The sequence below is a fragment of the Trachemys scripta genome, chromosome 21 (assembly GCF_013100865.1).
Source record: "Trachemys scripta elegans isolate TJP31775 chromosome 21, CAS_Tse_1.0, whole genome shotgun sequence".
Classification (NCBI taxonomy): Eukaryota; Metazoa; Chordata; order Testudines; family Emydidae; genus Trachemys; species Trachemys scripta.
In genome coordinates this window covers 6,717,998-6,743,900 of record NC_048318.1, presented here as the reverse complement: position 1 = coordinate 6,743,900, position 25,903 = coordinate 6,717,998, and the positions used below count along the sequence as shown (strand labels likewise).

General features: G+C 50.5%; 1 protein-coding gene across 2 annotated transcripts in view; it reads right to left on the bottom strand.

The window, feature by feature from the left end:
- ADAMTS15 (ADAM metallopeptidase with thrombospondin type 1 motif 15) overlaps positions 1-15,235 on the bottom strand; it is a 31,431-nt gene extending 16,196 nt beyond the window's left edge. For both annotated transcript variants that reach the window (XR_004643662.1, XM_034754650.1), the window contains exons 1-2: positions 13,968-15,235; positions 437-569 (exon numbers count right to left, since the gene is read on the bottom strand). Coding sequence is in view for 1 of the 2 variants with exons in the window: in XM_034754650.1 (XP_034610541.1) it covers positions 437-569; positions 13,968-14,933 (1,099 nt within the window). In the remaining variant the exon portion in view is untranslated. The remainder of the gene's footprint in view (positions 1-436; positions 570-13,967) is intronic.
- Between the last annotated feature and the right edge of the window lie 10,668 nt (positions 15,236-25,903).

Here is a 25,903-nt window from a genome sequence, read left to right as displayed (position 1 = left end):
TGCGAGGCAGAGGCATGAGAACACAGGGAATGAATGGCTTGCCCGGGAGATCAGACACTCATGCGGGCCATGGAAGCACACCCCCGGTGATGCTAGCATTGTACAGCAAGGGGAACAGAGAGTCAGCAGACTGTACAAGAAAACGCAGTCATGCTGTTATCAGCGGGGCAGCATATTCCAGTGGGCTTGGAATCAGGACTCTGAGTTCTATCCTGACTCTGCAACAGCCTTCCTGTGTGACCTGGGGCATGTCACTTCGCTCTCCTGCACTTCTGATTCCCACTGGGTGCCACGCGCTTTGAGACCTGTGAAGTTGAGGCACAGGGGTGGGTCCAGAAAGCCAAATTCTGTTCCCACAAAAGCCGCGCCGCAAACAAACGAGGGAGCAGCCCCGAAAGGGGACGGGCAGGCGCTGCCCTGAACTTCAGCCCCTTACCCAGCTCGTGAGCCGTGGTGAAGGCGGATGGCAGCCCGTCGTCCTCGATGACCGAGCAGCTGCGCTTGGGGTCACACATGGTGCCAACGTCGGCCATCCCCAGGGTGTCGCAGGTGGTGGCACCACACAGATCCTGCAGAGAACATGGGGAGAGGACAAATTGGACCAGTTAGCAGCGGGCAAGGATTGCACTGATGCTACAGACCCTGAGACGCCAGCACCAGAGGATCCCTCTGAGATGCCAGCGCGTGGCTTTTATTATTGCACTAACTAACCCCTAGAAAACAAGAATGATAGGAGACAACAGGATAGGAACCATACATCCCTGTTTACAGTGAGTAGGAGCCAGGAAACCTTTGTGGCTCACTGACCTAAAATACACACAACCTTGGGCTGTCCAGTGCGATGAAATGACACGTTTGGAATTAACCCTGGCATCAGCGATACCATATATATAACATCTTCCTGAGTCTTCAGTGACACAGATTCCTGACTTCTAAGGCCCCTATAGACAGGGAAGGGGCCCAGCCTAAACACCAGGGGAGAAAGCTTGACTTCTTTTTGTTTTGACAAAGGGCCTGACCCAAAGCCCCCTGAAGTCAATGGGAGGGCTCCTGGCTTTGGATCAGACCCAAAGGAAGGAGACAGGTCAGTTTCTCACCTCTGCTTGGCTGTGAGAGGTTGATGGGTCAGTTCCAAAGTCTGTTGAATTCATTGGAAAGGCTCCCATTGACTTCCGTGGGCTTTGGCTCAGGCCCCATGCCAGCGCTGCACTGGGAGCAGGCAGGCAGTCTGAGTTAAACAAGAACTGGCCCCACCTTCGCCCGCAATTCAAACGGAAATTGACCTTTTAAGGGCCAGAAGATTATTCCATTCCTTCCCCTCTCCCCTTTCAGTTTCATAGTGGCTGCAGACTGTCTGAGTTCTGGATGGGTCCAGAAGCATAGGAGAACTGTGAACTCGTAGGAGAGTATTTCCAGGGCATAGCAGAAATGACACAAAGAAGCACCTGATCGCCAGATTCCCAGCCTGATTCTGCGAATCCCAGAGGTTCAGAGGAGCCAGGCTGCAGAGGGATTATCTGAACCAAAGCTGTGAACTGCCTGAGATTTGTCCAGCGCTAGTCTGTCTGAATGAAACCAAAGCAGGACTAGTCCCTGCCAGAGGATAGCCTGAGGATGCCCTCTGTCGTAGAGTGTCTGTCCGCTCTCACAATGGGCTTCTGCACAATGGGGATATTTTTTAAGCATAGGGAAATATCATCAAAATATTCTGCACCCATGCTTATTGTTATAGGCACAGTGCATACACAGGCATATTCATTTTGGTTATTGATTATGTGTATTACTAAAGCGCCTAGAGGCCCCAGCTGAGATCAAGACCCCAGAGGGCTAGACACTGTATCAACATAGAGCCAGACATAGCTCCTGCCTCAAAGAGTTTAGAGTCGAAATGCTCCAGACTGCCAAAGGATGGGGAGCTTGGGACAGCTGGGGAAATTGACACAAACACCAAGATTTTCAAAAGCGACTGGCGATTTTGAGTGCCCAACTCAAGACACCTTAAACAAGATGTGATTTTTTCAGAAAGCGCTGGGCATCTGCTCTCTGAATATCAGGTCCCTTTAAGGTGTCTCAGATTGGGTCCACAAGAACTGAGATATCCAAAGTCGTAAGTAAATCTTGACTGGAGAGATGAAGTGACTTGCCCCAGGCCCTACAGGAAGCCTGTCCTACAGCCCAGGAGTTGAAGTTAGGCTTTCTGTCTCCCTGGCTAGCACCTTAACCACCAGACCAGCCCTCCTCCTTCAAATATGCAAACAGTGCACCAGTTTCCCCTAACATTTGCTTAAACTCCCCTACCCTAAACAAGCTATTTGCAGCTCTCAGCCCTCACAGGTCATTGCAGTTTATCTGTGCGCCCCAGACACAGATAGCTCACACAAGCCAGTGAATGGCATGATTCATTCTCCGGAGGAGGAGATGGCACTCTGTGAAGCTTGCAGGGAATGGGCTGCCTTTTTAACCAATGGATTGAACCCTGATAATGATAATCATACTTTGCACCACTCATCCTAAGATCTCAGAGCGCATTTCCAAGAGGGTAAGTCTCACTCTTCCCATTTTACAGATGTGGGGACTGAGGCATAGAGTAGGGAAGTAACAGCGCCGGAAATAGAAGACCTATACCCATGCTCTCGCCCCCAGCTGGTGCTGTCTCTGTGCCACACCAAAGGGGAACCTTTCAGAAGGAATGAGCATGGAAGTGGCGGAGGAAGAGAAACGGATGGGGGAGCCGTGCTGGAGATGAAGGATGCAGTTGTGAGACTGTACCTACTAGGAAGGGTGGTCCAGTGGTTAAAATGCTAATCTGGGGCTCAGGAGAGTGGGGTTTGATTCCTATTTCTGACACACCCCTATGAGATGGGGGCTTTCTAAACACCTGAGGCAGATAGACTTACGGAAGCAGGTAGGTGGGGAGATTACCCCCAGCCCCAAAGAGAGGAACATGGGGGTTTCTCTGTCAAACCCAGAACAGCCTTTCATAGAGGAAGCTTCTCCTGCTCTGATGAGGTGCTGCCGAAAGGGTCTTTGCAGCTGGGGAAATCTGCAGCCTCCCAGTTAACACCAGAGAGAGGTAAGTTTTATCTCCCAGCTGGAAACCCTGAAGGCAACTAGTTGCTCTCCTTGTAACCCATTCCCCTTCTTTCCCAGGCTGGGAGGTTTAGGTCTGACCCTACTTTTCCCCCTAGTTCCCATGTGACCACATAGACAATGCTGAAGAAGACAATAGTGACAGCCACTGAAAGCAGAAGCCCCAAGCAGGGGTCATGCCATTCACTCTGCTGGAGTTGTTCGGAGCCAGGACTGACCATGTCTACCAGATGTTGCTTATGGAGACAGAGGCTGGTATATAGACTTCAGCTGGGCAGTGCCATTGCCAGATATAAATTGCTTCCTTATTTTGTAGTTCACAGGCGAAGAGAACCAGATTGGCTCACTACATCAGGGCCTGGAATTCCCTTAAACCAGAACACATGCAGTCATGTTAATAGTCTACTACATAACAGAGATAACAGAGACGTTGGGGATGCACAGCCACGGGGAGAAGGGAAATTTCCCCTCTGAAAGAACTGCAATCCAAGCAGGGCACTTGGAGTCAGGACTCCTGGGTTCTTCTCACACCTCTGCCACTGACGAATCACTTAAACCAGAATCTTCACCCTCAGGTGCCTAAAGTCAGACACAGTATTGATTATCTTAGAGCACCCCCAAGCATGCTCGACATTTCACAGGAGACATGATAAGCACGGGCCCTGCCCCAAGGAGCATCCAATCTAAATTCCAGAGGAGGGGTGGGTGTGGAAGGAGCCAGGTTACAAGAGGTGTAACCCCTCTTTCAGAAGTGCTGAGCACCCACAACTCCTGCTGAGGTCAATGGGAACTGCCGGGGCTCAGCGCCTCTGGTGAAACCAGACCAATTATCTGGATGTCAAAATATGGATTTTGGTACGGCAGTTTGAATGTTTGGGTCTTTAACCTCTCAGTGCCTCAATTTCCCCATCTGTAAAAGGCAGGTGGTGACCCTTACACACCTGGTATGGAGCGAGTGATGAGAATGCATTCATTAGGGTCAGCTCCTGCATTATTAAAATCTGTGGGAGTTTTGCTATTGTCTGCAAAGGGGGCAGGATTGGGGCCAGAATCCCTGTACAGTGCTTGGACCATCACATTCCTTGAGTGAAAGATCTAGGGTCAATTCTTGGCTCTGCCACAGACTCTCTGGGTAACCTTGGGCAAGTCACTTAGCGTCTTTCTAGCTCAGTTTCTCATCTGTTAAATAGGGATAACCACATTTCCTTTCTCCCAGCCTTTGTCTGTTCTGTCTATTTCAATGATGAGCTCTTTGAAGGAAGGCCAGGGGATTGTACCTCGCTTTATGTCTAAAGAGGGCCCAGCAACAACAGAGCCTAGATCTCTCTTGAGGCCAATAAGTGCTACTGTAATACAAATCATATGGTCAGATAAGTCACTGTTCAAATACACAGTATTAGTGCTGCATAAGCACAAAATGTCCTTCCTCCTTTTCCTCACACTCTTCTCTTTCTCCAGAGCTCAAGGGAGAGAGGGAGTTAAGGAGACCTACTGAAGGTGACCGATCCCCAATGCCGGCCTCACTCCAGGACTCTCGTATCGGATTCCACTTGACAGCTCCACAAAGTTTTTCCCTTCTAGGCAGCCCGGACTCTCCTTTGAAGTGCCCCCACAGGGGAGAGTCTGGCAAGAGAAGTAACTGCCTGGAATTTACACGCTGACATTTCATTTGTTTGTGAAGAGCCGAGCATCATTTTTCACCCCTTTATCATCTTCTGAGATCAAGGTGGGAGAGGCAGGAATCCAGGAGAGGATGTGCTCGCAGGACAGGCTGCGGGAAGGGGCAGGGAATCTCTCCCACCTTAAATGTGGATGGGATCAAGCTACAATAGGTGGGCTTTTGGAGTGCTACCACAGGATAAATGAGAGTGATTCATGATACGTTCCTGTCCAGGCCAACAGCAAAAAAATATTTAATAAGTTCATGGAGGACAGGTCCATCAATGGCTATTAGCCAAGATGGTCAGGGACACAGTCCGGTGATGACTGCCAGATGCTGGGACTGAACAACAGGGGAGGGATCACTTAATAATTGCCCTGTTCTGTTCATTCCCTCTGGGGCACCTGGCATTGGCCTCTGTCGGAAGACAGGATACTGGGCTAGCTGGACCATTGGTCTGACCCAGCATGGCCATTCTTATGCTGTGTAATTGCACAAGAGAGGCTGAGGTGGTCTCCAAACTGAAGTTCCTATAAGAATCCAAACCGTTGGGGGCTTATTCAAGGTTCGTCCATCGATAAATACCAACGTCAGCAACTTCAGAGGGTTCTGACCCTGCCCCGCTGGCTTTAGTAGCAAGCACATGGCTGAGAATTCATGAAATACTTTGAAAACATCAGGGTAATAACCTGTGGGGAAAGGGCTGGCCTTTGCATAGTAAAGAAGCAAGCCTCTCATGACTGAAGAACTGGATGGACAAACCGGCACTTGTCCGCGTGTGAAATGAACGCGATGGGCTCACCTTGGTCCCTCGTGAGAACATATCAGCATCACAAAGCCATCACGCACTTTGACACAACTGGTGACAAGGAGAGGACTACAACTCGGATATCAGAGATAAGCTGGCAGAGCTGCTCTGGGAGCCCAGGGAAGGATTAGGAGGGGTTGCTGCAGATTAGGGTTGAGGGGCATTGGCAGAGCTGAGTGGGAATCCCAGGAAGGAGGTGCATGGACAGAGCTGGGGGAGTGGAAGCCTGATCTGGTTTATTTGATCTTTGAAGCTTAAAGCCACAATTGGGCAGGGAGCAAACTGGCGGCTTATCTCCAGGGCCTGGCCCAGGCAGGAGGCTCCTATAGCTTTCTTCCCGTGACTGCTGAGGGCTGTAGCTCATATGTCTTGAGGGAAATCTCTCTTTCTCTGACAGGCAGGTTACAAGAGGGCACTCAGCAAATCCATCACCGAGATAGCCCTGATGGCTGCTGAGGAATTCAGGAGAGCTGGCTTAACCGCTCTGTCTCTGTTGTTCTCCAAGGGGCAGCCCTAGGTTGTGGGGGCCTATGTGCAGCGAGACACAAGGAAACTACCCAGTTTCCTCCCCACCTGTTGCAGTGGCCTGTAGTGCTGTGGTGAGTCAGTTCTTGGCGATGGGGCCCTGTTGGATTCCACAGGCCTAAGGCCAACAGTCTCTCCGTCATGTGTGGGCAGCACCACCATTGCATGAACTCCTGACCACTGACTTCAGAGGCAGTCGTGCCCATGCCTCTGCCAGGATGGCCAGGCCCCTGTATCCTGCCCGCCAGGGATGGACATCGATCTCAACTCCTCAGACAGACTGGCTCTACGCTGCCCTTGCGGCTGTCCATGGCTCCAGAAGATCAGCAACATGACTTGCCTATGTGCCAAGTGGGCGTCACGGCAATGCGTAGGAACACCCGGGCACTTCCCATCATTCAGTGCTTTGGACGTTCACGGCTGATGCTCTCAAAGCACTTTAACAAACCACCAGGGAACTAATCTTCATACCCCCTGGTATTAGGAGCCTCACTTTACACTGGAGCCCAGATAGGGTAAGTGACCTACTTTAGTCAGTGGCACAGCTAGAAATAGAAGCCAGGAGTCCTAGCTTGCCCCCTGCAAGTCTTAGCCTGCTCCCCCCCCCCCCCAGCCTTGAGAGGTGAGTGGTTCATCTCCAGCAGAGGGGGAGCCCTGGTCTGATCTACTAACTGCTAGACAGCACTGCTGCTGACCTGGCTTTCCCACGAGGGACAGAGGGTACTTAGCTTAGTCTCATGTAATCTGGTTTCGATAAAGTAGGATTGTCTGTTGCCAAGCAAGTCGGATCTCTGTGATCTCGCTCCTATTTTATGCCCTTTAACTTTCCATCTCACTCGTTCTGTTTTTGCATTTTTTGTTAAATCTTGTCCAAGGGAAACAGTGAGCAGCATGAGGACCACGGAGCCTGACTGCTTTCACTCATGCTGGTGCAAACCAGGAGTAACCCCGCTGAAATGAACAGAGCCACACCTGTCTAGAACTAAGGTAAGCGAGACCAGAACCAGACCCTCTGAAATCCAAAGTGTCAAGGCCTGGATTCTGTTGGGAGAGGGAGGGAAAGCCCCATCGCCATTTCCAGGGAGCATTGAGGGCTGCAGGTCTGGGTGTTCACAGCCTGAAGGAGGTATGAGTCTGTTCATTATTGCATTGCTTCTGAACGGCACCCCTGGTCCAGTGGTTAGGATGCTAGCCAGAGACCTAGGTTAAAGTCCCTGCTCTGCCTCCGACGTCTTGTGAGTCACTTAACTGTTCTGTGACTCAGTTTCCCCATCTGTAAAAACGGGAATAAAAGCACTTCCCTACCGCATAGGAGTGTTCCGAGGATAAATTCGTTAGAGGGTATGAGGCGCTCAGGTACCATGCTAGCAGGGGCCAGATAAATGCCTTAGATAAATATAGGGGAAATACGCATGTTTGCGAAGGCTGCAGCAGCAGCATCCAATGTATGAGGCACTAGATGGGGAGTCAGGAGACACAGACGTACCGTGGGACCCTTTTCCGTTCACTTCCCCTCTCTGCGGCTTAACCTCCTCATCTGTACAAAGGGGTACGTATACTGACCTTCCCTTTGTAAAGTGCCTGGAGCTGTACGCCAGGAAACTACTAGGCAAGGCAGAGTTGTAGTATTAGCAGTACAAGTAAGGGCTGATGCCTCAAACTGGCCAGACAAAGCCGAATGCTGGGCCCCTTCTGTGAAGGAGCCAGTGCTGAGCTGAAGATGGCCTCGTGTTTCCAGAGCAACCATTTATTCCCGGTTCTAGGCTCATCTGCTCCCTCCTGGAACCGAGTAGCAAAGCAGCCCTTGGCTGCAGTTTAGGTAAGTCTGCTTGAGTATCTGCCACAGGCAGAGCCACTGAGGGCAAGTGGCCTTGGTTAAAAGGGGCGAGGGCGCCGTGGGGACACACCGGGAAGAACCCAGCCTTCGGAGTCTCATTGCTCTTTTAAGAGTTCCTGTTTCCTTGCTGGCTGAGAGCGCTCTTGGCTCCCTGCCGAACACCTGCACTGACACACTGACCCACTTACTGCTGCGAACCTTGTCCGCTGACTGCAGGGATAGATTAACAAGCAGCTCTTACCCGGCCCTCCTTTAACCTCTGGGCCTGGGTTCAAATCTGAACCTCAGCCTCCTGGTGCCATTCCCCTTTGAAATGCCAGATGGCAGCGCCACACCCACCTGCCGTGCCCCTCACCCCCACCGAGAATCCCTCCTCCAGCCACGCTGGAGGTCCAGCCAGCTCCCAAACCTGGCTCGGAAAGGTCAGCGAAGGGCCACAGAGTGAGGGGAGTTTCAAAGAGGAGTCGGCAGAGTAAGAGATTCCAAAACATGGGATTGGGGATGTGTCTGGGGGCTCCCAGAGTAACAATGGGATAGCATCTCCTCTGTACGGGGAGAGACTCTACAGAGAGCAGATGGGGACAAAGAACAGAAGAGAGAGGGAGAAAAGAGAGAGGGGCAATTAGGAGGAGACGGGGTTACAGGTCGTGGGGAAGGGAAGGAAATAGGGGGAGTAAATGGGAAGAACAAAAGAGAAAAGAGAGTGTGAGTTTGCAATGCGAAGAGCCTGACCCTCCACGGCCTCGTGTCAGCATTGGCACTTGTGCAATGAGCAGGTGTGAAATTGCACCACTGGTGCAAGCAGGTGGAGACTTCTGGCCTCGCAGCGTTTTGCACCCACCTTGCTCAGGTGCAAGACAGGAGAGGACCAAGCCCAAAATGTGCAGCTGGGCAAAGCATATTCCTAAACGCAGGAAGATTTTGCAGTAGCAGCACAAGGGCAGATTGTTATTGGGACTACGGGGAAGAGGCAGGAGCTATGTACTACGGGGATGGCAATTTATAGACCCCTAGATAGGCAGACTACATGTTGGAAAGAGGTAGCAGGAAGAATCCAAAGCAAGAAGATTCAAACAAATCCAAAACAAACTATTCCTTCCCTAAAACAGTCTCCTTTCCTACCTGAATCCTCAGAGATCTTGAGGCTAATGGATTCTTTAGGCTCATCTAATCTGATCTTCTGCATAGCACATGCCAGAGAATTTCCCCAGAGATTCCAGCATCAAGCAATGTAACATGATTCCACCAGAACTCGAGAGGGGGCTGAAAGCATCCGAGCCTGGATTAGGGAGAGCTTTCCCATCCCACTGGAAGCCAGGAAAATGCTAACCGCATACGCAAGTGTCACCCATTTAAAATCCCCTCAGCTCTGGCTATGATGGGAAAGGGTGGAAGGTGGAAACAGCCCAGTTACAGCTGCTACGTCCAATGGGATTTGCAGAATGTTCACAGATAAGTCATGGTCATTATTTCACTTTGTCTTGGCTATGCTGAAAATGATACTAGTACCGGTCCAAGAATGGGATTTTACAGTAAACTAAGGCCTTGCCTGTCACGCCAGCGCCCTGCCTGATCCAGACGCAGCTCTCCTGGTCTGGCTCTGCCCACTGGTCCTTTACAAGGTGATAATACTTTGCTCCAACAGCCCTCTCATTCCGAGGCCCCGAGCCTCACCATAACCCTGTATTTCCAGCTGCTTCACAAATAGGGAAACTGGCGCACAGAGAGATGAAGTAACTCGTCCGGGGTGACACAGAGTCAATGGCAGAGCAAGGCAAGAGAACCTATCCTCCCCAGCTAGACCGTTCTCTGCCCCACCAAGCTGCGCTCATGGGAGATGAAACAGACACAGCCAGTGTGCTGCCCACACTCCTTTCTCAAACATCACGGAGGGTCGCCAGGGGGTCTACATGCTTCTTTTTGATTTGCCCACCACCGTGAGATGATGAACTGGGCAGCAGAGGTGTTCCGCCATCTGAATCCAATAGCTCCTGAGCTAATGGAGTATAGAATAAGAATTCCCCCTCTCCTCCTCCTTTCTAAGGTAGATAGCTCTGTGCATAAGGGTGTTCACTTTCTAAGGAGGGGTATTTCTTCTCCGTCCCTTCCTAGACTTTCCTAGCCCCCTCCATTGTGTAGGTGTTGGAGAACAGCCTTCACAAACTGTCACTGCCGCAACTTGGCAGGCTCGACAGAGATGCCACCATCTCCACATAGGGCCCGAGCAGTTGCCTCTCACCAGCCAAGCATGGCGACTGTGGTCCCATCTCTCGTGGGGTCCATAATCCCATATGATACTCAGTTTTCTCCTTATCCCCACTAAAGCAACTCAGGATTATGCAACCACTCACTGCTGCCCCATTGGATTTCTCCTTCCAGGCTTGGCCGCCTCCCCAGTGATTCATAATCCGTGTCTTTCCAGATGCTTTGCCGGTTGGCTGCAGGGAACCTTGCAGCAGTTGTGTCAAACACTCAGAGGATGGAACTTCCTCCCTCCTCCGCTGCATGTTTTCTAAGCTCCCCACCCTTCAGTCCATGGGTAATGGAATTCTATACCCTCTCCTGCCTCTGGTGCACAGCAGTAAAGGGAACAGCTGTTTGGCAAAGCCAGCCATTTAACGACAGTAGATATTTTAAGAACTTCCATGGTCATCGTTGGCAGATGTCAAGCCGGACAAAGCTGCAGAGCATCCGTTTCCAGATGGTTGGAAATGCAGCCAAGTTACGGGACGCCGCTTGCAGACCCATTCTCCATTCTGTAGGTGCAGTCACAAGGGACAGCTGTGCATCTTAACGCCGTATGCTCCAATGGCCCCTTATTCAAGCACCAGCTAAAGTGGGAAGATCGAGATCTCTTGCTCACACTTGCTTGGCAGACCTGAATTGGCCAGATGCACAGAATGAGTCCACCAAGGACATATCCGCAATCCAGAGCAACTGACATCATAGAAAACAAGGCTGAGCGGGAGCGCCTGATGCCAGATTGAGAAAGGACAACTCCATCTATCAGCGACTTGCTGACTACAACTGGAAACTGCCTATCAATTGGCCTTTAAACGAAATAAAAGTTAAGGGTTTATGTAACAGCCTTTTGGCAGGGAGATAAACTCTTGGGTACCAGGAGACCACAGATGGACGAGTTCAGGGAAGGCAGATGTCTGTGTTGATCATGTGCCCTTGCATTGTGGTTTCAGGAATGGACGGTTTTGTCATGCGTAAAAAATGAAGCCAATCTGGCAGCACGTGCATGTTTAAGGCCAAACTCATCCCTGGTGTAACTCCAGTGACCTCAACAGGTTTATGCCGGGGTGAATCTGGCCCATTAGGGGACAGTGTCAACATGGTGCCTGTTCTTGCAACAATCGTAAACCAGGCAGGGCCTGAAGCAAAGCCCAATTGAAGCGCTTGGCTTCAGCAGGCTTTGGATCAGGCCGTCTGCCTTTGTTCCCATTTAAAGAGATTCATGCCCAGCTAAAGGACGTGGGCTGAGGAGATGAATTTCCATCGCTGAAATTGTCACTGGTTGTGTTGCTACCATTCCAGGGTAGATCAGAGGTCGCTAGTTGTTGTCACCGGTCTGTGGTGCTCATATCATGTTGATCATTAAGTCTTGTGGTGATCGATAGCCTTTCCTTCCATGAGTGCCTTACTAGGACACAAGTTACGGAAATGCCCCCACAGCTTCCGCTCCAGAATCTAATTCCCCAGAATAAAGAGAGCAGGTTGGTAGAGAAAAGAGAATTGAAGAATCACTGTCACTATTCTATGCGCTTTTTCCCTATTGTCCAACCCACCCTAGCTGATTGCCATGATATCGTGTATTCGTAGACACTTCCTCTCTTTCCAACTAGCCTCTTTCTCCTGCCTGACATCTTCCATCGGTGATTTCCAAATTCAGCAAGTAACATCTCACCCCATTAATATCTATAGCCACACGGTATCATGGTCACTGACCTAAATCCGGGTCCCACTGAAGCCAGTGGCAAAGTTCCCATTGCTTTCAACAAACAGGATGAGGATTTGGTCCACTGAGCCAGATTCTGTCCTGGTTTACACACTGTGTAGGCACTGCAGAGGGGTAGCTGAGAGTACAATCTAGCCTATGTCCATCTGAAGGCCCAGGTAGGTAATTGGAGGTGATTAGTTAAGTCTGTCAATAGCACTCATCACTGTAGCAGAAAGGAGAAAGCTTCAATATACACATAAGCATCCGAGCAGCAATGTGATGTGATTCAGCAAACAGCAGCCATGGGAAAGGGAGTGCAAAGCCCAGAGTGCTTTAACGAGTTGGGGTGAAGTATTCTGAGTATTTTAAGGGGCAAATATCAAACTTGATGTGTGCAAGCATTTCCCATGGGGAGAAGTGGGATTCCTCCCAGGGATTGAAGGCAGTCAGGAGCCCAGAGGCTGTCTGAGTGTGGCAGAGTTTCTCCAAGGAAGTTTCAAGCATGTCATCTGTTTGCATCCAGTCCGAGCGGGCGGTGACTGAAAGTCACTCGTTCCCATCTGCTGGCTGCTTAGGGGCCCATGCCAAGTGAGCTGCCGCTCTCCGTCTTGTTCCCATTGCACAGTTAACCATGCGGCAAAATAATCATCCCAAACAGCATTGACGTTGGCACCATTGCTGGCGGCATCAGCTGAGTCCAAGGACTGAATGAGGCAAAGAGAAAGAAACACATCAAGTCTAATGCTTCCATCTCTCAGCAGAGCCTCAGAGGGTCTCCCTCCAGACCACAGGAGCAGGGGCTGTGGGGAAGCCATCTCCACTGCTGCCTGTGCCGTACTTGTTCTGTGGACAGAGAGAGGACTCCAGCCTGCAGGGATCTGACACCTTTCACCAGCACTAAATTCACTCAGGACCAATGGAGGAGAGCGAGTTCCAGGTTCTCATGGGGCTCTTCAAGCGAATGAGTCAGAGGAAGTGTGAAGCTGGGAGAGGCTCTCTCTTTGGCAGGTGCAATGCACGGCACCGGCTCCAGGCCTGAGCTTTCCAGCTACTCCCAACTGAGGAGGAAGGCTCGGAAACCAGGGCCGGATGCGTGCTCTGCTTCTGAGGCTGTCCTCAGATGGACTTGAGCGGGTTGCAAAGAGAAGCAAGTTCCTGTGCCCTGTCGGGAGCCCCAGTGTGACCCCACCTCTGCTGTTTTGTATCAGAGACTCAGGAGCTGTGATAGATACTAGTGCTGGGCGTGGGGGGTCTCCTTCCTGTCAGATATAAAATACCTGCAAACTGGTGGCTGGTGAAAATGCACCACGGAGAAATTAGTGACCATGAACGGTTTGCTGGCGGCACTCAGCCTGTGACAGTGATTTTTCTGGGCTGTTGTTCAGAAAGCATTCCACGCATGCCAGGCATCCAGCAGACGCCCTGGGCTGCCCTCTCCTTCTAATTCGACCCTCCGCCCTCACCATCATCTTTGCCCTCCCAGCCCGAGTTCGGGCCCTTGAAGAAATCTGTAACTGGCTGTGTGGGAGGAGGGTTGTTATTCAGCGTTCCCCCTGCCTTTGGAAGTGTGAATCAAGCTCATGACCCAGATGCACACGCACAGTTCTGCTGGAAGAGCTTCAGCTGCCTTACATTTCATCATTAGAGCGCCTCCTACTGGCCCTGGGGCGCACCCGCCGATTCAATGCTAAATCCACGCTAGTGCTTCCTATCACTCAGCGCTTTCTGGGAGGTTGGAGCTGGGGGAGACCGGACCGTATTGGCAACAGCAACCAGAATAGACATACTGTAAGTTAAGTGACATTGCAAAATCCAGCCTGCGCTTTTGCGCATGCCTCAACCCGGCCTGCCTTTGCTAGGACAATCTAGCTCTCACCTGAGCCGCAGCAGGGTTGACAGCGGAACGGGGCTTGCTTTGCGCCATCCGCGCCGGAGCGAATTGAGCTTTGGCAGGAGGGGGCAAGGGGCAACTTTGCAGAAAGGGCGCAGTGCTGCGTTTGGCCAAGGGCCGTGTCTCAGCCAGTGCCAGGGAAGGAAAGCCTGACCCGCTTCTCCCCACTCCTGCGACCCCTCCCCTCCCTACGCGCGGCCCCCGACCCACCTGCTTGGTGAAGAGGATGGCGGTGTCCCAGTACTCGGGGTGCTTGTCGCTCACTTTGTTCCACTTCTTCTGCCAGGCGCAGAAGTTCCGCAAGGTGAGCGCCGCGTTCCCGGTGACCTTGGGCCCCTTGTCATCCTGGCCGATGACCAGGAACTTGACCACCGCGATGTTGATGGGGTTGAGGATGCTGGGGTGCTTGTAGAGCCTGGCCGCCGTGGCCATGAGGGTGAGCAGATAGTGCTTCAAGTCAGCCCCGTGGAACTTCACCATGGACTCGTCCGCCACCACCAGCGTCTCCACGTACCTGGGGATGGAGACGAAGCGCTTGGAGCGGCCGCTCTTCCTGGGCAGCCTGGTCTCGTTCAGCTGCTTCTTCCGCTGCTGCTGGGAGCCTTTGTATTTCTCCAGAGCTTGCAGGATGGCCGGGTTCAAGCTGGAGCCCACGCCGCACCTGGAGGTGGGGTCTCCGGCTTGGATAGGCGCGCTCCTGCGCTGCAAGAGGTGCTCCCCCTGGCTGTTCCGCAGCGCCCCGTTCCCGGTGTCATTCCGGAGCGGGCTGATGAGATATTCAGCCCCTCGGTACCCGAAAGCCCCCCGGAGCCCCCCGCAGAGGCTCAGGGCTGCGAAGGATTCCCGGTCGGAGTTGACATCTCCGGAGTAGAAGCAGCGCCTGAGGTCGGGGCGCTCCCTGGCCGCGCTGGGGGATGCGCCCAGGTAGTGGATGGAGAAGGCGGGCGCAATGAACTGCGCGTCTGGAGTCAGGTTCAAGTAGAAATCCTCCTGGAAAGCGGTGATCTGGAAAATCACCCCCTGGGGGCTGGGCTCCTCCGGGCCCCTTTTGAAATATTGCCGGCCATTGATGTCCGGGTCTAAGCGGAGCGGGGTCACGATCTCGCTCTCCAGGGGGGAGCAGAGCGAGGGCAGGACCGCTAGGCACAGCCCAGAGATGCCCAGCAGCAGCAGCATGATCCCAGGCGCTGCCCAAGGGGATGGCGAGGCGAGGGGGCAGTTTCAGATCAGCAGCCGCAGCCGCTTGATCCAGGCATGCGAGGGGGAAAGAAACAATCAAAGCCTGCACCTAAGCCCGCTCGCACCGGTAATCCAGCTGCCAGGGACCCCAGGAGCGCGCTCTTGTCAGCACCAGCCTCGCCAACTCCAGCGCCCATGGAGGGGCTACCCAGCCCCTGCCCCCCGTACCTGTCTTTTCAAGTGCATCTGCTTTTCTGGGGGTTTATATACATTTCTGTCATGGGCAAAAGAGCGAGGATTTGTAACCAGAGTTCTGGGGGGGTGGGGAGGGAGGTGCTGAGGGCGCTTATTGGACCTGCCCTCAGCCACTTGTAGCTCTCCAAATACTATTATCACTGCACAGGGCTGCAAGTTTTTAAAGAGGCAGAGCCGCTTGTTACCAAACTGCTAGAGTTGCTGGTGTGCTCGTGTTATTCTTGGCCTTTGCTCCCCTTCTCCTCCCCTGCAGCTGGTTTGCACTTTGTTCCACTTTGGGGTTGTTTTGGCAGCTTTGGGGTCTTTTTATTTGTTTGGGGAGGGGGGTTGTTTTTGATTAAAGTCCTGCCTTCCTTGGGTCTGTTGTCCTTCTTTATTATTGTGTTTGTTTGTGGCTGCTTTGAGAGGAGATCTTAGTGTTCTGACCCTCCCAAAGTGTTGACAGCTCAAGAAGAAGTGCCAAGGGCATGTTATGTAAAAGGGCTCGCTAGGAAATGCACTAGAGGGTCCAAAAAAGGCTGCATTGTGTCTCCCTTCTCCTAATTAGCGCTGGCTTTATCCTGCTGAGAAGCGATTAATCTTCACTGCTGACCACTGGTTGCAAAAAAAGGTTCTTTAAAACAAGAAAGCTTTCTGTCATTGCCCTGGCAGTTTGGAGATTTGATTTAAAATTAGTGTTATACCGAGTTCTTCCCCTCAGAACCACAGCCTGAGCTTGCCTCCCCGGCACTCGCTGAATAATGCCTTTGATCCTACTGAAATCAGTGGGCTGGCTTTCCTCACAAGGACACAGCATATAATGGTGTCACCCCAAGAATGTCCCAAGGAAGGAATATTGGCTTCTAGAATCGCAGTTGGAACTGGCTGGAATTTTTGCCACAAAATTTTTTTTTCACCCCAAAATACCAATTTCTCGAATCCGAGACTGCGGGTGGGGAAAGGGAAAGAACATGAGAACATAAGAGCGGCCATACTGCATCAGACCAAAGGTCCATCTAGCCCAGTATCCTGTCTTCCAATTGTGGCCAGGTGCTTCAGAGGGAATGAACAGAACAGGTAATCCTTTTGTTTGTTTTAAACTTGCTGCCTATTAGTTTCATTTGGTGACCCCATAACACAAGAACTAGAGGTCACCAAATGAAATTAATAGACAGCAGGTTTAAAACAAACAAAAGGAAGTATTTTTTCACACAACGCAGGGTCAACCTGTGGAACTCCTTGCTAGAGGATGTTGCGAAGGCCAAGTCTAGAACAGGGTTCAAAAAAGAACTAGATAAGTTCATGGAGGATATCAATGACTATTAGGCAGGATGGACAGGGATGGTGTCCCTAGCCTCTGTTTGCCACAAACTGGGAATGGGAAAAAAGGGATGGATCACTTGGTGATGACCTGTTCTGTTCATTCCCTCTGGGGCACCTGGCATTGGCCACTGTCGAAAGACAGGCTACTGGGCTAGATGGACCTTTGGTATGACCCAGTATGGCCATTCTTATGTTCTTATATTCTTAAGTGATCCATCCCCTGTCATCCAGTTTGGTTTGGAGAAAGTTCCTGACTTGAAAAAGCGTTGAAAAAAAATTAAGTTTTGAAATTGTAACAAGGTCCTAGTTCGACTTTTTCAAATGGAAAAACTTTGGGTTTTACAGTTCAAACCAACTTTTGTCTTTTTTTGAAATTTCACTTAATTTCTACTAAAAACAAAGTTAAGAATGAACAAAAGGGCAAAATCAAAATGAGACCTTTCAAAATGATCAAAGGGAAACATTTCAATTGGCCCAAACAAAAAATAATAATAATAATTTGTTGGTTCATGAAATTTTTCAAGATTTTGATTTTTGACCCAATTCTGGACAAGGAAATTTCTTTTTTAATTTGGAAAATTCTCACAGGAGGGGAAAACAATTTCCTTTCTGCTCCCCCATCACAATTCCCTTCTGCTCCCCACCAGCCTCCTGGGGGTTAGTAATTTGCAACTGGCCTATACCAACAGTCAGTTAATACACACACTTTTAGCTGCACCAACCAATGAATGGAGAGGGTGGGGTTAAGTCTCCACCCATGCCCCTCCCCCCACACCTGCTTTGATGGGAAAAGTCTGGAATTTTCAGAAGAGCTCTGCTCTCATTTAGGCACCAAAATACGTAGCTGGATTTTCAAAGCAGCCTGGCACATTGGATGCGTAGTGCTTGAAAATCTTACCCCATCTGAGCACTTAGCCCTGTTTACTTTCATACACTCAGGCTCAAGGTCAGGGTTGCCCTGGGGCATAAGGGCTCTTATTCTCTCCTCCTCTGCTGCATTGATGTGCTGTGCAAGTCACAATTTAGCCCAGTGAACCAAGGTGGCAGAATTTGGCCCATGGTAAAGACACCTGGGATCTTCAGAACAGGGTTTAATGTTAGAGGAGATTTGCGGCTAAATCCCCTGCACTGTCTTGCAAATCTCAGCCTAGGTGCCTTTGACGATAACTGCCCCAAACAAAACCTTCAGCACACATACTTCTGGGCATATCCCAATGCAAGGGACACAATACAATCCTTGGGCTATTTGTCTGGTTTGTAATTCCAGTACCTCATTCCCCACTTCCCTCCTATTGTTAATTACATGTTTATTGCTTCTTGACTTGCATTAAACTGCAGTCTCTTTGGAACAAGACCTGTTTCTTACTCTCTGCGGAACAGCATCCAACACAATGGGGCCCTGATCCTGATTGGAGTCTTTGGGAGTAATAATAATAATGAAGCTATTACAGCAATGAGCACATTGGCTTTGATTCAGCAAAGTGCTTAAGCACACAAGGAGTCTCCTTGACTTTAATGATGCTTAAAATCGTGTACTTGCTCCTGTGCCTTGCTGAACTAGAGTAGTGTCAATAGATGTATGGAATGGTGTCTGCGGGAGTGTAAGAGCCTCAAATGTATTTAAGCTCCTAATTTCCACTGATCCTTTGAGAATCTGGGCCTATAGTGTCTTTGCCAGCTGCCAAAGCACTGGCGATCATATTGCATGGAACAATCCCGTACTGATCGGGAGGGGTGCACAAGGTGACCAAATAGGTTTTTTCCATCTTTGGCTTCTCTCATTCCATGCTAAATGGTTTTATGCTTGAATTAGACACATGCATTTAAATAATGCTCTACAGTTAGCTGCTTATACATAAGTCACGTATTCAAAGCAAAGCCTTGTTTTTACACCACCAAGTTGATTTAATGGTAAATTAAGCTGGTCTTGTAGACATGGTGGTTTTGATGTGATTTAAAGGATTTGGCATGGAAGTGATGGTAGCAGAAGAATTTTATGCATTTCCAAAATATAAACCAACAGTGCTGCCTAAGGGAGAGTGTGAGCTTCATGGCCTGCAGTCCTGCCTGTCCTAGCACCAGGATCTCACCACTGACTGGATTCACCATCAGGTCACCCCATAAACTACCTTCCAGCTGAACTTGTGACCCAAAAATCAGACTTAATGAACCCATAATTTTAGCTAATGAACTCAGTGACTTTAATGAATCAAACTCCGTTTGTACACCAGCCAAAACTCAGCAGTAACTTGGGTTCAGCTGGGAATTCATACTTAATGTTTCATGTCAGACCTTTCACATTTAACCCAGATAAACAGAGTCCTGCCTGCATACTGATAGCCTGGTAAACTTGGGTTCTTATCCAAGGTTTCTCTTTTGCATGCTGCAGTCAGAAAGTAATGAGCGGAGGAGGGAACCCCTCAGAGAATCTCACACTGCACCTGATAACACATCTGGGTGCCCTGATGTGGACGAGTTTTGAGATGGACTCAGAAGCACAGTTAATGAATGTGCAAGAGGAAAAGGCCAGGTTTAAGTATGAGCAACTCAAGACGCGACAGGGGACCTGGCTTCTGAGGTCCCAATGCTGGAGAGATGAGCCTGAACCAAACTCCTGCATCCAAACACTCTCAAAGTCCAGGGATGCTCAGAATCTGAATTCAGATCTGAATGTGGCACTGGGCCCCTCGCGCTACAATGGACCGAAATAAACCTTTGGGAACGGGACACCCCTGTCGGGAGGGGTTGAACTCCAGAGCTGAACTTTGCAGCTCAGTACTGTACAGCACCTGGCACCATGGAGCCCTGACCTGACTCCTGTAGGCATGACTGCAATATAAATAGTAATCAGCTCCACTGAGCTGACCTGGCTACTCCATTCAGGTCAGACCTCCCAATCTGACACCGACACTGCATGGGAGTGGTGGACAACTCTCCACATCATTGGCTGGTCCCCTGGTATCTGAAGGGATGTCCCTTCTCTGGAGACTAATGTCACACATCCCATTTGGATGCAGAATGCACCGTGGGTGAAATTCGCACTGGTGCAGAGGGCCAGGACAAGGTACAAGTTAAGTCCTACGTAAGCTGGATTCTGAGGCCTTTGCTCAGTGAAGAATGATACAGGGTGATTCAGCCATACGGGCAGGGAACAGAAGCCTAGGGGATGCCACCCTTTAAAAATCAGCCTTTTCAGCTCTTCCCTTTCTTCATCCCTTTGACATACAGGGAATTATCCCACTACCTGATCCCTTCCTCTGGCAGTAGGAATGGAGGGGCAACTCATAACCCAGTTCTCTCTCGCCATGGCTCAGCTGCTGGGGATCCTCACAGATCAGAAAGCCCAGCGGAATCCATGACTCAAAGCTCCCAAGCAGAGCACATGGGCATTTTGAACTTGACGTTTTTTTGCTCTAATCTAACCCTCCCACTCTGTTTATTCTAAGTGACCACATGTCTAAAGAAAACAAACCCCTGTTATTTTAACATGCAACTCAACTCCTGTTTTTTCCCCTGTGCGTCAAACTTGGGATGGACCGGGCTAGTGTCATAGAATCATAGAATCTCAGGGTTGGAAAGGACCTCAGGAGGTCATCTAGTCCAACCTCCTGCTCAAAGCAGGACCAATCCCCAACTAAATCATCCAAGCCAGGGCTTTGTCAAGCCTGACCTTAAAAACCTCTAAGGATGGAGATTCCACCACCTCCCTAGATAACCCATTCCAGTGCTTCACCACCCGCCTAGTGAAATAGTGTTTCCTAATATCCAACCTACACCTCCCCCACTGCAACTTAAGACCACTGCTCCTTGTTCTGTCATCTGCCACCACTGAGAACAGCTTAGCTCCATCCTTTTTCTACCCTTCAGATAGTTGAAGGCTGCTATCAAATCCCCCCTCACCTTCTCTTCTGCACTTAAATAAGCCCAGTTCCCTCAGCCTCTCCTCATCAGTCATGTGCCCCCAGGGGCGGCTCCAGGCACCAGCGCAGCAAGCGCGTGCCTGGGGCGGCAAGCCACGGGGGGCAGCGTGCTGGTTGCTGTGAGGGCAGCAGTCCGGCAGCGTTTGGCGGCATGCCTGTGGGAGGTCCACCGGTCCCACGGTTTCGGTGGCAATTCGGTGGCAGGTACGCCAAAGGCGCGGGACCAAAAGATCACCCGCAGATACGCCGCCGAATCCTCATGACCAGCGGACCACCCGCAGGCGCGCCACCGAAGGCCGCCTGATTGGCGTGCTTGGGGCGGCAAAAAACATAGAGCCGCCCCTGTGTGCCCCAGCCACATAATCATTTTCATTGCTCTCCGCTGGACTCTCTCCAATTTGTCCACATCCTTTCTGTAGTGGGGGGCCCAAAACTGGACACAATACTCCAGATGTGGCCTCACCAGTGCCGAATAGAGGGGAATAATCACTTCCCTCAATCTGCTGGCAATGCTCCTACTAATGCAGCCCAATATGCGGTTAGCCTTCTTGGCAACAAGGACACACTGTTGACTCATATCCAGCTTCTCGTCCACTGTAATCCCCAGGTCCCTTTCTGTAGAACTGCTGCTTAGCCAATTGGTCCCCGGCCTGAAGCAGTGCATGGGATTCTTCCGTCCTAAGTGCAGGACTCTGCACTTGGCCTTGTTGAACCTCATCAGATTTCTTTTGGCCCAATCCTCCAATTTGTCTAGGTCCTTCTGAACCCTATCCCTACCCTCCAGCGTATCTACCTCTCCCCCCAGCTTAGTGTCATCCGCGAACTTGCTGAAGGTGCAATTCATCCCATCCTCCAGATCATTAATGAAGATGTTGAACAAAACCAGCCCCAGGACTGACCCCTGGGGCACTCCGCTTGATACCGGCTGCCAACTAGACATCAAGCCGTTGATCACTACCCATTGAGCCCGATGATCTAGCCAGCTTTCTATCCACCTTATAGTCCATTCATCCAATCCATACTTCTTTAACTGGCTGGCAAGAATACTGTGGGATACCATATCAAAAGCGTTGCTGAAGTCAAGGTATATCACATCCACTGCTTTCCCCATATCCACAGAGCCAGTTATCTCATCATAGAAGGCAATCAGGTTGCTTAGGCATGACTTGCCCTTGGTGAATCCATGTTGACTGTTCCTGATCACCTTCCTCTCCTCCAAGTGTCAGGCACTGGTTTCTGGCCATAGCATCCCAATAGGCTTGAATGGGGGCTTGAATATCGGACTGGGAGGGACCTATTTGGTCACAGATGCCCATCCCCTGCTATCACAGGCAACCCTATCATGGAAGCCTGCTCATAAACTTAGCAAGCTCCAATTTAAAGCTAGTTCGATTGTTTACTCTGACTACTTCCATTGGGAGGCTGTGCCAGAGCCTCCCTCTGATGGTTAGAAACCTGCTTCTGATTTCCAGTCTCAGTTTCTTCCTGGCCAGTTTACCCCATTTGTTTGTTCTTATGCCAACATTGTCCTTTAGTTTAAATACCTCTCCTTTCCCCCTGCTTCCCCCCACTCCCTCCCAGGGTTTACCACCTGTCATAGGGTGACTGGTGCGACGCTTCTCAGAGCACCCAGGGCTGGGAGTCATCGAGTTGCCACCTCCTCCAGTCCAATGGTCTTGTCTATGCCAGGTGGGTGTCAGCTCCCTAATACAGCCAACCTGTCAACTGCTTAAGCACCCACCTCTGATCCTGCCCAGCCGCCGAGTCCCTTCAAAGTGTCCCCCTGTGGTATCTAGCCCCTGACCACTGGACACCCACAGACATCCCAGATCCCCTGTTCCCAAAGGAGCAGTGTACCCCCTCAGCCCACTGCTCCTATCCCACACACAGCAGGCGCGTTCCGTTCTAGTGAAACAAGAGGAAATTTTGTTTAAGAAAAAACAGAGACTCCAGCTGAAACAAATGTGCATGCTGCAAACATATAGATATACTCAAAACAAAATCAGATAACTCAAACTAGGGCCTACACTTCCTAATCGTCACCCTTCATACCCAGCAAAGTAGATCCTCACCCCAAAGTTACGTCTTTTGCAGTGCTTGCTAGCCCCACGGAGCCAGGACCCAATCTTTCACGCAAAACGCAGCAAGATACCTCCTCAGTGAATGGATGCAGGGTGTCTTTCTCCACCCTGCGATATACCAAATCCATCTTTTGTCTTTATTCACAGGCAGGGCCATCCCTCTCTATTGTAATGTTCCTTTTTACCTCCAAGTGGGTTTGATTGTTTGCAGTTGTCTTTGACGGTTTTCCATTCACTGTTCTGTGATGGGGCAAGGGTAGACAATTGAGCCTTGCATTACATCACCAGAGGAGGGGTGACAACTCCCTCCCACTGGAATGGGCCCTCCCCAAGACACATGATTCCCTGGTGACTAGCTTTTACTCCAAGACCACAAGGCATAGTTACATTATTCCCTAAATATTACCCCTACACTCATCTCACAGTGATTAGGAGTATTCATAAATTACAAGCTTTCAGGAAAGCCGTCACATGCTACCCTTCATGGATAAATACCATGAAAGTGGTGTATTAGGTGTAGCGAGTTTGTCAGGTCTGAGACAAGAGTTGCTTGTGAAAAACAATGAGCCCTTTGCCAGTTGGCCCCAATGGCACAACTGGCCCTTTAAGAGAGAGTGCTGTCCAGTGTACCTGTGACTGGTCAGCTGCCTCCCAACTGGGCTTCAGAGAAGGCACTGGGGCTATATAAAAGGCCTGCGGCTGAGCTAGAGTTGAAGTGAGGAAGAGTTCAGGTGAGAGCTTCCTGAGAATGGAGGAGAACTGGATGGAGCAGCAGAGAGTTGCTAGAGGGGAAAAGCTGCAGGAAACTTGAAGGAGAGCGGTACCTGTAAGCAGCTGGTGATGAGTGCTGTGGATAGTTGTTTGGAGGACTGGCTAGAGCTGGGGACCCTGCTAAGTTGTGGGGAGGCTTCTGCTGAGGAGTGAGGGGAAGAACCAGCATAGTCTGTGCAAGCCAGGCCTAGAAGCAAGGGGTTGGTTTAGGGGTGGTGGTCCCCAGGAGTGGAGGTAGACATCCCAGGTGAGGGGGTTGGGGAGTGAAATGCTGTGGGGAGCCATCTTGCAGGAGTCCTGACTTGGGGTCCAAGGAGAAGACTCCTGGGAAAGAAGTGGGTCTTGGCACCTCACTGGTAGGAGGCCTGAGGGGGTGGAGCCCTGGAACAGGAGTTAAAGGAAGTGGGACAGAGGGCTTATGACTGTGGGGTGGCTGTGCTGGGAATGGTGGTCTTCAAATGGGACTGAAGACCTGCTGTGGTGTAACCTTGTTTTACTCTGGGGGGTTGGGAGGAGCTGTGTTTGCCCTGAGGGGTCTGCAGCCTCTGGCACATCCCTAAGAATAGAAGGGCTTGAATTTGCCACTGAAAGAGATGCTTTTCCTCTGAATGGGCAGATAAAGGGGCAACTGAGGTGAGCTGGGCCTGTGCTGCAGGAGGGTACACATTCTCTGTAACCTTCACCTGATGTATTTTCAGAGAGCAATCAGATCTCCGCTTGGCTTGTTCAGCCTAGGAAAATGAAGGCGAAGTGCTCTTATCTGCTCCTTGTGAGATCGGTGCTGATCATCCAGTAGCTCTCTTCTGCACCTGTGCCTGTTTGAATTTGCCTTTCTTGGATGTGTACTATCTTTTTAGTATATGTTTGTACAGCACCTAGCACGGAGGGGCCCGGGTCCATGAGCGGGGCTCCTAGGTGCTGCAGTAATACAAAGAACAGCATGGGTGACCAGAGCTGAACACAGTATTCCAGCTGAGGTTTTACCAGTGCCTTGTACAATAGCCTTGACATCCATTAATATACAAGGGGGGGAGGGTGACTGCTGTCCTTTGAGTCGGACAGAGGAGGGGAATGAAATAGCCTGTGGATTAAACTCTCGACAGTCCTGTTGGAAGGCAAAAGAAGGGAAGAGGTCCAGAACCTTCTCCTAATACCTCGGGACTGCAGACTGCCCTATGCATCCCGCACCACAGCATCTCTCGGCCTGATGCTGATGACCACTTGCAGGTGTCTTGTTGCTGCTGGGATGCTCTTGAAAAACATAAGGAAGACACAGTTTTCTTTGTAATGACCTTTCTCTTGAGAGACAGCTAGAGAGAAGATTCATGCCCTGCATCTCATGTATCTGCAGTTAACATTGTCCCCGGATGGCTTCACTACTGAAGAGAGTAGCTTATGTGTAAGCAGGGGAGATCGCCTACATGTGTGTCTGTTTCCTTGGGATAGCTCAGTCTGTTCCTATAAGAATTCCTCAAGGAGGTGAAAAGGGATAGCACACAGGGTCAAGCATTGCACAGTCAGTCAAATCACTTATTTGCCTGCTTCTGATGCCTCAGATATTGGGCACTGATGGAGGAGGAGGACTCCTCGGGGAGCTAACACCTAGCTCTCATGTAGGGTATTTCATCCACAGATTTGGGGCCCTCAGTCTTGGTTGGGCCTTCTAGGGGCTACTGGAGTATACATAATAACAGCTCTTTAAGTGCCTTATAAAGGAGGGGCAGCAGTACTATACCTATGTTACATGGGGTGGGGGGAAAACTGAGGCATGGGGACATGAAATGATTTACCCATATGTCACAGGCAGTAGAACAGCTGGGAGTAGAACCCAGCTTTTCTGATTCCCAACCCAGTCCCCTTGACCACACAGATTTCCAAATCTCTGCCGCTGTCTATTTTAAGGTATTTTGCTCTGAAGGGAACACGTGCCTCTCCTGTGGTAGGAGAGGCCATCCATAGATGCAAAGAGCGCTGATCACTCAGTGATGGTTAAGAAGCTCTTTTGCTTCTCCTTATAGTCCCTGGCGTTCATTGTCTTTTCTCAAGTGTCAGGATGACCCCTGGGGTTCAGACTACGGGGTGTCCTCTAGTGTCCTAACACAATGCTGTTTCCTCATTCTCCTCATAACTGGGGTTTATCTCAGATGCAAATGAACTGCCCATTGTCTCTGGTGTCCCCATGCTCAGTTTATATTATAGGCACAGGCAAATCAACATCCTTTTGTCTAGAACAAACTTGTTTATCAAGCCTGCCCCAAAATAATATTTCAGGACCATTTTTCCAGGACACATACACAACCTTTTATCCCCCATTGGTACATACATTATGCAACAACATTCATAGAATATCAGGGTTGGAAGGGACCTCAGGAGATCATCTAGTCCAAGCCCCTGCTCTAAGCAGGACCAATCCCCAACTAAATCATCCCAGCCAGGGCTTTGTTGAGCAGGGCTTTAAAAACCTCTAAGGAAGGAGATTCCACCACCTCCCTAGGTAACCCATTCCAGTGCTTCACCACCCTCCTAGTGAAAAAGTTTTTCGTAATATCCAACCTAAACCTCTTCCACTGCAACTTGAGACCATTGCTCCTTATTCTGTCCTCTACTGCCACTGAGAACAGGCTAGATCCATCCTCTG